This window comes from Lethenteron reissneri, chromosome 14 (genome assembly GCF_015708825.2).
Source record: "Lethenteron reissneri isolate LAM-NWPU_2019-01 chromosome 14, ASM1570882v1, whole genome shotgun sequence".
Taxonomy (NCBI): Eukaryota; Metazoa; Chordata; class Hyperoartia; order Petromyzontiformes; family Petromyzontidae; genus Lethenteron; species Lethenteron reissneri.
This window is the reverse complement of record NC_083792.1, coordinates 7634553-7643862: the sequence shown is the minus strand read 5'-3', so window position 1 is coordinate 7643862 and position 9310 is coordinate 7634553. Positions and strand designations below refer to the sequence as shown.

The window sequence follows — 9310 nt, the reverse complement described above, 5'->3', positions numbered from 1 at the left end:
ACGTCCCCGCGCAAGCCTGACGCGTGACGTCACCGCGCAAAGCTTCGTGCATGACGTCACAGCGCAAGCCTGGCGCGTGACGACACCGCGCAAATCCTCCTTGCGCGTGACGTCACCGTGCAAGGGCCTCACAAATGACGTCATCGTGCAAGGACCTCACGTATGACGTCACCGCGTAAGGGCCTCGCGTATGACGTCACTTGACGAGCAGTTGAGAACGCGATGGCGACTCCGCTCGGTGTTCAGCCGCAACAGCAGCAGCAGCAACAACAGCAGCAGGACTTTGACCCCGTGGCGCGGGTGAAGATGCTGCTACCGCAGCTCAAGGAATGTCTGCAGGTAACGGCTCTCAAATGCTGCCCCGGCTGCTGCTGTTTGCTGCTGCTGTGTGCGGCGCCGCGTGTTGATGACCGCGTGTTGATGGCCGTGCAGGGGTCGGCGTCTCGAAGGGCTCAATCGGTCACTCGCCTTCGCTCACCCCCCCCATCTCCCCGCGCACACGCGTCTTTGTCTTTCTCTTCCTCTTCCATGGCGTTTCATGAACTTTTAACGACTCGCGCCGCACGCCGTAGTTGTAGGAATTCACCGGGGTGACCCGGTCATAGGAATACATCCGGGTCGAGCACGGGTAGAGCACGGAACCGGCACGGGTAGAACACGGGAGCATTATGGATAGCAAGGCCGTAGCCATGGAGTCAACATTGGGGGGGACCAAGTTTTCCAGGTGGTCTGGGGGTCCCCCCCCAGAAAAAAAAAATCTAAATTTGAAAAGAGTTTCCTGCCTAAAATATTTAAAAATTAACTCGCATATAGGATGGACTTTTTATTTATTTTTTACAATAATGTCTAATAGTGTATTGTATTACATTGCTGTTTTTTCTTTTTTACATTTTTTTTGTTTAATTGTATGTAATGGCAGAGATTAGGGATTTATACTGGTAGGAACGAAGTGAACCAGCCTACAATAGATTATATCGTCCGTCCGTCCGATGTCCGATTAGGTGTAGCAACATCGCCCCCTACTGCAAACACTTGGCAGGACCCTACAAAAACCTTTAGACTCAGTGAGGCTTTCCTGGCTAAGCAAGTGTAACATTCCCTTATAATTCCCTGAGATAGCTTTTAATTAAAACATTTAAATTAAAAATTAACTCACAGCGGCCTAAAGCCTACAGCTAGGCCTAAAGCCTAGAACTAGGCCTAAAACTCTCCCTTCGTATCGTACCCCCGCGTGTGTGAAAGGGAGTTAATGTTTAACAATGTTACATTCCCTGATGTTTTTAAATAGAAACATTTAAATTTAAAGCTTTTACATAAATAATTAAAACATTTAAATTAAAATTAACTCACAGCGGCCTAAAGCCTACATCTAGGCCTAAAGCCTAGAACTAGGCCTCAAACTCTCCCTTCATATCGTACCCCCGCGTGTGTGAAAGGGAGTTAATGTTTAACAATGTTACATTCCCTGATGTTTTTAAATAGAAACATTTAAATTTAAAGCTTTTACATTAATAATTAAAACATTTAATTTGAAAATTAACTCACATCGGCCTAAAGCCTACAGCTAGGCCTAAAGCCTAGAACGAGGCCTCAAACTCTCCCTTCGTATCATCCGATTAGGTGTCGCAACATCGCCCCCTACTGCAAACACTTGGCAGGACCCTACAAAAACCTTTAGACTCAGTGAGGCTTTCCTGGCTAAAGAAGTGTAATAATACATTATGTTTATATTCTTTGGTTATTCGTTCCTACCAGCCCACCCCGCAGGGACCTGTTAAGGTACAACCATAACCACAATCATATAAACAGCAATCTATTTTATAGCAATATATTGGGGGGGACATTTTGAGCATATTTGAATATTGGGGGAGGGGGGATGTGTGTGTCCCCTCCCCAATATATATTATAATTACGGCCTTGATGGATATAATATAGGAACGGCATTAGGAAAGCACGGGACCAGCACGGGTAGAGCATGGAAACGGCATTGGTTGTCACGGGAACAGCACAGAATCAGCACGGGTAAATCAAACACATGACGGGGGCAGAGCCTTTCTCTACATTCTAATCAGCTGAAATGTGCACATGTTATAGTTTGGCTCTAACGGGATTTTGGCGCGTGTTTATTGTTTGTTTACAGAATCTTATGAAAATTGCTGCTCAGAACCTGAACCAGAACACGGCGATTGATAATGGATTGTGAGTCGCACTTGCATTGCAGATCTCCATTGCACACTTTGTTTTTCCACCTTTTGGGGTTTTACAATTTTAATGCAGGGCTGTGTGTGTGAAAATATATGTCGATATTGGGGGCAAAATGTTGGGTGTTCAGTTAGCACGTTTGGCTATGTACGGTGCGAAAAAGTTCAACAACATACATATCCACACTTGCCAGTCTACGTACGCCTGTGTATGTCCAGAGGGGGAAGTGATGTTGTGCAAGGGATTTGTCGTGATGCCTTTGTTTGTCTCCTTCAGGAAGAGCAGTGACTCGCCCATTCATAGATTTGACAAGTGCCTGGAGGAGTTTTATGCCATCTGCGATCAGATCGAGTTATGTTTGGTAAGTCGTCGTGAATTGCCGCTCCGAGTCACGTCTTAACAAGTCGCATGTTTACAGTTATCTGGTCAGGCACTGGATGTCACACACATGTCACAATCGTCTGTCCGTGAGGCCGGGTCCACACCAGGGCGATCCGATCCGTTGTGCTGCGCATGAGCCAACTAAGGTTACAGTCCTGAATGGTGTTTCACTTCCTCGTTGCGCAACTACTCGTTCGGATGCGGACAAAGCAGTTGCAGCCGATGTTAAGTTGCACCATCTCGAGAACCATCGCTCTTACCTGCCGACACCTGGCAGGGCGTGCCACAAAGCGTTACTGTGCCGGAAGGAGTGCAAGGGCGCATGTGTGTGTTTCTATGTCGGCTTTCTTTCGCACCATACGTAGAAACACGTGGGCTTTGCCTGGTAAGATGGGGATGCTTCAGTTGTATTTGTATGTTTGGGTGATTTGTTTACCTTTCTTGTACTCCGATCGTGTTTTTGTATTGTTGTAACGTTCTTACCTGCCCCTACTGGACATCTGTATAAATAAATCTCATTCTGAACCATGGTAATCGGAGATGCGGGAGTATGATTGTTATAATTGGTGGTTGTACACCAAAGGTGCCAGTCGCGCACGTGTTGTGTCGATGAATTTGTGCGTAACGTGCATTGCAGAGGCTGGGCTACGAGTGCATCTCGCAGAGCGTGGACAGCGCCAAGCACTCCCCCAGCCTCGTGCCCACGGCCACCAAACTGGACGCCACGCAGGCCGACAGCCTGTCTTACGGGCAGTACCTCGCCATGATCAAGTCCCAGATCTCCTGCGCCAAGGACATACACAACTCGCTGCTCGTGTGGGCACGGGAGATCTCCAGCAAGGGGCAGATGTAGTGGCCACCCACCGAGTGAGCAAGCGGAGACTGTGGACGCACGTTGACTGAGTTTGATCTTTGTTTGAACTCTCTTTTTTAAATGTCGCTTCATGGAGAACGTGGGGAGGGGGGCAGGGTGAAAAACACAATTTTCGTATTGACGTTTTATATTCTCGTCTTTCGTTGTCGTGTAAAGCACTTTTCAGGAAATGTAACGCAATGGAAGTCGTGACTGCTTATTGTTATTAAATTTGTTTACACAACAAAGTCTCACCATTGCGTATCTACAGCTCGTCACGTGACGTCACCCCCCCAATCTCGCGCGTGACGTCACTACGCAAAGCCTAGCGCGGTGACGTCACTGCGCAAAGCCTGGCGTGATTACGTGACCCGCAAAACCTGGTGTGATTACGTCACCCCGCAAAGCCTGGTGCGATTACGTCACCTCGCAAAACCTGGCGCGATTACGTCACCCCGCAAAGCCTGGTGCGATTACGTCACCCCGCAAAGTCGCACAGCGACGTCCCCACACATCTTGGTGCGTCTACGTCACCCCGCAAAGCCTGACGCGTGACGTCACCCCGCAAAGCCTGGCGCGGTGACGTCACCCAGCAAAGCCTGGCGCGGTGACGTCACCTTACAAAGCCTGGCGCGGTGACATCACCCCGCAAAGCCTGGCGCGGTGACGTCATCCCGAAATCTCGCGCGTGACGTCACCCCGCAAAGCCTGGCGCGGTGACGTCACCCCACAAAGCCTGGCGCGGTGACGTCACCCCAAGTCTCGCTCGTGACGTCTCCGCGCAGAACCTGGCGCGACGACGTCACGTGACGAGCAGGAGAGACGCAATGGCGATTCCGCTCGGTGCTCAGCAGCAGCAACAACAAATGCAACAACAACAACAGCAGCAGCAACAGCAGCAGGACTTTGACCCCGTGGCGCGAGTCAAGATGCTGCTGCCGCAGCTCAAGGAGTGTCTGCAGGTAACGGCACTCAAATCCCGGCTGCTGCTGCTGTTGCTGTTGTGTGCGGCGCGAGTTGCCGCCCGGGGGAGTCGGTCCCCTCGATCGGTCACTCGCCTCCGCTCACCTCCCCGCGCACACGCGTCTTTGTCTTTCTCTTTCATGGCGTTTCACGAACTTTTAACGACTCGCGCCGCACGCTGTAGTTGTAGGAATTCAACCGGGGTGACCCGGCTACGTAACTACATCCGGGTCGAGCACGGGAACGGCACGGGTATAGCACGGGAACGGCACGGGTAGAATACGGGAGCAGGATGGATAGAATACAGGAACGGCACGCGTATAGCACGGAAACGGCACGGGTATAGCACAGAAACAGGATGAATAGAATACAGGAACGGCATTGGGAAACACGGGAACTGCACGGGTATAGCACGGGAACGGCACGGGTAGAACACGGTAGTATGGATAAAATACAGGAACGGCATGCGTATAGCACGGGTATAGCACGGGTAGAACACAGGAACGGCATTGGGAAACACGGGAACAGCACGGGAACAGCACGGGAACGGCACGGGTAGAACACGGGAGTCGTATGGATTGAATACAGGAACGGCACGGGTATAGCACGGGAACGGCACGGGAACGGCACGGGTAGAACACGGGATAAGTGCAGGTAAAGCACAAACATGATGAGGCAGAGCCTTTCCCTACATTGTAAGCAACTGAAATGTGCACATGTTATAGTTTGGCTCTAACGGGATTGTGACGCGTGTTTTTTTGTTTGTTTACAGAATCTTATGAAAATTGCTGCTCAGAACCTGAACCAGAACACGGCGATTGATAATGGCTTGTGAGTCACACTTGCATTGCAGATCCACATTGCACACTTTGTTTTGCCACCCTTTGGGTTTCTTACAATTCTAATGCAGGGCTCTGTGTGTGTGTATATATATGTCGATATTGGGGGGGAAACGTTGGTGTTCAGAAAGCACGGTTGGCTATGGGGCCGTCCATAAATGACGTCACGCACCTATGGGGGGGGGGGGGTCAGACATTTGTGACGAGGGGGGGGGGTTGAGAAATGGGACGTCACATCAAAATGCGCAACTTTAAATAAATATAGAATTGTTACACTAATTTTGATTAATTCTCATTATTAACTATTTGATTATTTAAATGTACTAAGGTCACCTTTTATTTATTCCATGAAGGAGCATTTTGCTTCTCCGTGGGAGAATGGAGAAGCATACATTTTGAACATTTTTTTAAATGATTGTTATTAAACATTTTGATTCTAATGATTCTACCAGGGCTTTTCATTCTCTGGAATGAATGATTGTTATAATTGTACTCTCCATTTTGCTTCTTTCTACTACGAAGTTTCAAGTATTTTTTATAGTTATAATTACTTTAGATATTTTATGAATTATAAGATAATTTCAATATAATATTCTGAACATCTGCAGTTTTAGTTAGACGTTGAATATTTTTCAAGTGAATTTTATGCTAAATTTAAGCTTTCCAACGCCTCCATTTTAATACACGTGTTCTCCTACAACATCAGAGTGCAGCGCCACATTAAATACGCACTACAATGACAATAGTTTTAAGCGATTTGAAGCATGTCTTATTTTCAAAATGGAAATATTTGGGGGGGGGGGCAGAGCTTTGTGACGTCATATTTGAGAGGGGGGGGGGGTCTGACTTTTTGTGACGCCGTGTGACGAGGGGGGGGGGGTAAAAAATCGTCCAAAATCGCGTGACGTCATTTATGAACGACCCCTATGTCAATATTGGGGGAAAACCGTTGGTGTTCAGAAAGCACGGTTGGCTATACAAGGTGCAAAAGAAATTCAACAACATACATATCCACACTTGCCAGTCTACGTCCGGCTGTGTATGTGCAGAGGGGGAAGTGATGTTGCGCAAGGAATGTACTGTCATGCCTTTGTCTCCTTCAGGAAGAGCAGTGACTCGCCGATTCATAGATTTGACAAGTGCCTGGAGGAGTTTTATGCCATCTGCGATCAGATCGAGTTGTGTTTGGTAAGTCGTCGTGAATTGCCGCTCCGAGCCACGTCTTAATAAGTCGCATGTTTACAGTTATCCGACTGGACGTCACAGAGATGTCGCAATCGGCTGTCCGTGAGGCCGGGTCCACACCAGGGCGATCCGATCCACAACTCAGCGACGCATTTCATGACGTGCGCATGAGCCAACTAAGGTTACAATCCTCAATGGCATTTCACTTCCTCGTTGCACAACTACTCGTTCGGATGTGGAAAAAAGCAGTTGCAGCCGATTTTTAGTTGCGCCAACTCGAAAGCGATCACAAACAACCGCTCTTACCTGTTGAACCTGGTGGAGTGTACGTAGAAACATGCATTTAGATTATTTTGCTGCTTTAATTTTCCAGATAAGCCGAAAGGTTGCGCTATCATATGGCCAGGTCGCTTCTGAAAAATAAAAAGGGGTGACAAGTCTGCACATGTGTGTATATATCGACTTTCTTACGCACCATATACGTAGAAACACGTGGGCTTTGCCTGGTAGGATGGGGATAGTTTTATTTGTATGTTTTTTGGGTGATTTGTTTACCTTTCTTGGACTTTGTATTACTTTTTTGTATTGTTGGAACGTTACTACCCGCCCCTACTGGACATCTGTGAAAAAGAGCTTTATAGCTCATCAGATTCCTCCAGCATGAATAAATATTCGTGTTGTGTAGATGAATGTGTAGATGAATTTGTGCGTAACGTGCATCGCAGAGGCTGGGCTACGAGTGCATCTCGCAGAGCGTGGACAGCGCCAAGCACTCCCCCAGCCTCGTGCCCACGGCCACCAAACTGGACGCCACACAGGCCGACAGCCTGTCTTACGGGCAGTACCTCGCCATGATCAAGTCCCAGATCTCCTGCGCCAAGGACATACACAACTCGCTGCTCGAGTGCGCACGGCGCATCTCCAGCAAGGGGCAGATGCTACCCACATAGCGAGCAAGCGGAGACCGTGGACGCACGTTAACCGACTTTAGTCTTTGTTTGAACTCTCTTAAACGTCTCTTCATGAAGAATGTGGGGGTGGGGGGGGGGGGATAAACACATTTCGTATCTACATTTCATATTCCTGTCTCTCATTGTCGTGTAAAGGACCTTGCCGCATTTCCAAGAAATGTAACGCAATGTAAGTCGTGACTGCATATTATTAAATTTGTTTGCACGAGCCTCACAGAGTCTCAATTAATTCTCAGACAAGTCCTACGTTTTTGCAATAGAGGTCGAAGATGGCTACATTTCCCATCAATTACTGCAAGTCGTTTAACGCGGTAGATTCATTTCTGAAAAATGCATTAAGCGAAGTTTCCCCACAAAGTAACAACAAAGTTTGCCGAGATACGATGTACACACACGGTAAAATGGTGTGACATAACCCGAGGATACGCCGCCACGTTGCTATATCATTCCGTGCAGCTCCAAGTAGTTACTCATCGACCGGTCAGAAACCGCATTAGAACAGGCGCGTACCACATTGAGCGAAGTGTACCCTAATGTTTTCAGCGAAAAAGCGTTGTGAACGTGATAAGCGAGGGCTTACTTAATGTTTTGGAATAAGCACATGCACCTTTACACACAGGAGTGTGGACATGCGTCCCTCGAAGATAAAGTGGGTATCTGCCATTGGTGTTAAAACAGGAAGTGTGCAGGTGACAGAGGATTATTGATGCATATTTACAGGTGCTCTCTTGGTTAATATGGGCAGCAACAGCATAGCCTTGTATTCTTAGGTTTTTTCGGTAAAGTCACGTAGGTAAAAATTTTATAAAAGTAATAATAGAAATAAAATAATAAATCACGATACAGTAAATCTAGCTGACGGTCCCACCTGATGACGGAGACTTGTGTTGCCTCCGAAACGTGATTTATTATTTTATTTCTATTACTACTTTTATTTTTTACCTACGTAACTTTACCGAAAAAACCTAAGAGTATGAATCCTTGCAGTCACGAAAGCTTCGAATCTAGAAAAGCATAGCCTTGGCAAACTGGTGAAGTTGTGACCTGAGATTGTAAAGTGGATGGAGCAGGCATGGGGGGAGGGTTGTGGGCAAACCGATAATAAACCATCTGGTTAATGACGAGATGCAGGTGCTGCATGAATGCAAAGCCTCAGTACGGGATGTTGAATGCTGCCGTGTTGGAAAAGTCCTGACATTGCCAGTGAATTTTAATAATCCAGCAAGCCAATGCACTGTTTGCAGTGGCCATGGTAGGATGCTCAGGTGTGGTTCATGTATCTATGCCTCATTTATAATGACCACGGTCTTGTGCTGTATGCAAATGGTTTATAAGAGGCATTTGTGCAACGTGTACATGGCTCTCCCATTCACCTGAAATGACCCCACTGGAATTTTCTGTTGTAGGATGACAGAAAATTGTCTGCGAGACCAAAAAAACTCAACATAGCAATGACCTTGGCTTGCCTATCACTGATGGTTGTAAACAAACCACACTGGTCATGTTGAACGCAGCTCTTCATTATGTGTACTGAGATTGGTGGGAGACACGTGGAGGCTTTGAAATAACATCTTCTCAAGTCAGAATGGTAAGTCCTCGCTTAACGCGGAGGTTGCGTTCCTGAAAATTTCTGCACAAAGTGAATTTGCGTTGAGCGGGGGATAATTTTCCCATAAGGAATAACGGTAAGGGTTGGGTGTGTCATTCCAGCCCGTAATGTTGACAGTTTACAGTACATGTGTTTTGTTTAAATGTGTTGTTTATAAAGTATTTCTATAAATATTCTATGCGTGACAGTTGTTTAAATTTAAAATGTGTGCGTGAGAGATACGACGAGTGAAAAACGTAAGGGAGTGGACAGCGATAGACTGTAGTTGACGCTACGCACACAAAAATGCTGCCGGAGCTAGGAAACC

The 9310-nt window shown here is 47.2% G+C and overlaps 2 protein-coding genes across 2 annotated transcripts; both read left to right on the top strand.

The window, feature by feature from the left end:
* Nucleotides 1-167: 167 nt before the first annotated feature.
* Nucleotides 168-3675, top strand: LOC133342185 (mediator of RNA polymerase II transcription subunit 29-like). The gene is made up of 4 exons (XM_061551153.1): nt 168-339; nt 2141-2199; nt 2479-2563; nt 3221-3675. The coding sequence occupies exons 1-4, from the start codon at nt 223-225 to the stop codon at nt 3434-3436; spliced, it is 477 nt and encodes a 158-aa protein (XP_061407137.1). The 5' UTR covers nt 168-222; the 3' UTR covers nt 3437-3675.
* A 533-nt stretch (nt 3676-4208) lies between these two features.
* Nucleotides 4209-9179, top strand: LOC133342342 (mediator of RNA polymerase II transcription subunit 29-like). Its single transcript, XM_061551445.1, has 4 exons — nt 4209-4398; nt 5172-5230; nt 6342-6426; nt 7149-9179. The coding sequence occupies exons 1-4, from the start codon at nt 4264-4266 to the stop codon at nt 7371-7373; spliced, it is 504 nt and encodes a 167-aa protein (XP_061407429.1). The 5' UTR covers nt 4209-4263; the 3' UTR covers nt 7374-9179.
* The last annotated feature ends 131 nt before the right edge of the window (nt 9180-9310 follow it).

Coding starts and splice junctions, on each gene's coding strand:
- LOC133342185 (XM_061551153.1), top strand. CDS start 223: ATGGCGACTCCGCTCGGTGTTCAGCCGCAACAGCAGCAGCAGCAACAA. Junction 340..2,140: donor AGCTCAAGGAATGTCTGCAG/GTAACGGCTCTC, acceptor GTTTGTTTACAG/AATCTTATGAAAATTGCTGC. Junction 2,564..3,220: donor ATCAGATCGAGTTATGTTTG/GTAAGTCGTCGT, acceptor CGTGCATTGCAG/AGGCTGGGCTACGAGTGCAT.
- LOC133342342 (XM_061551445.1), top strand. CDS start 4,264: ATGGCGATTCCGCTCGGTGCTCAGCAGCAGCAACAACAAATGCAACAA. Junction 4,399..5,171: donor AGCTCAAGGAGTGTCTGCAG/GTAACGGCACTC, acceptor GTTTGTTTACAG/AATCTTATGAAAATTGCTGC. Junction 5,231..6,341: donor ACGGCGATTGATAATGGCTT/GTGAGTCACACT, acceptor TGTCTCCTTCAG/GAAGAGCAGTGACTCGCCGA.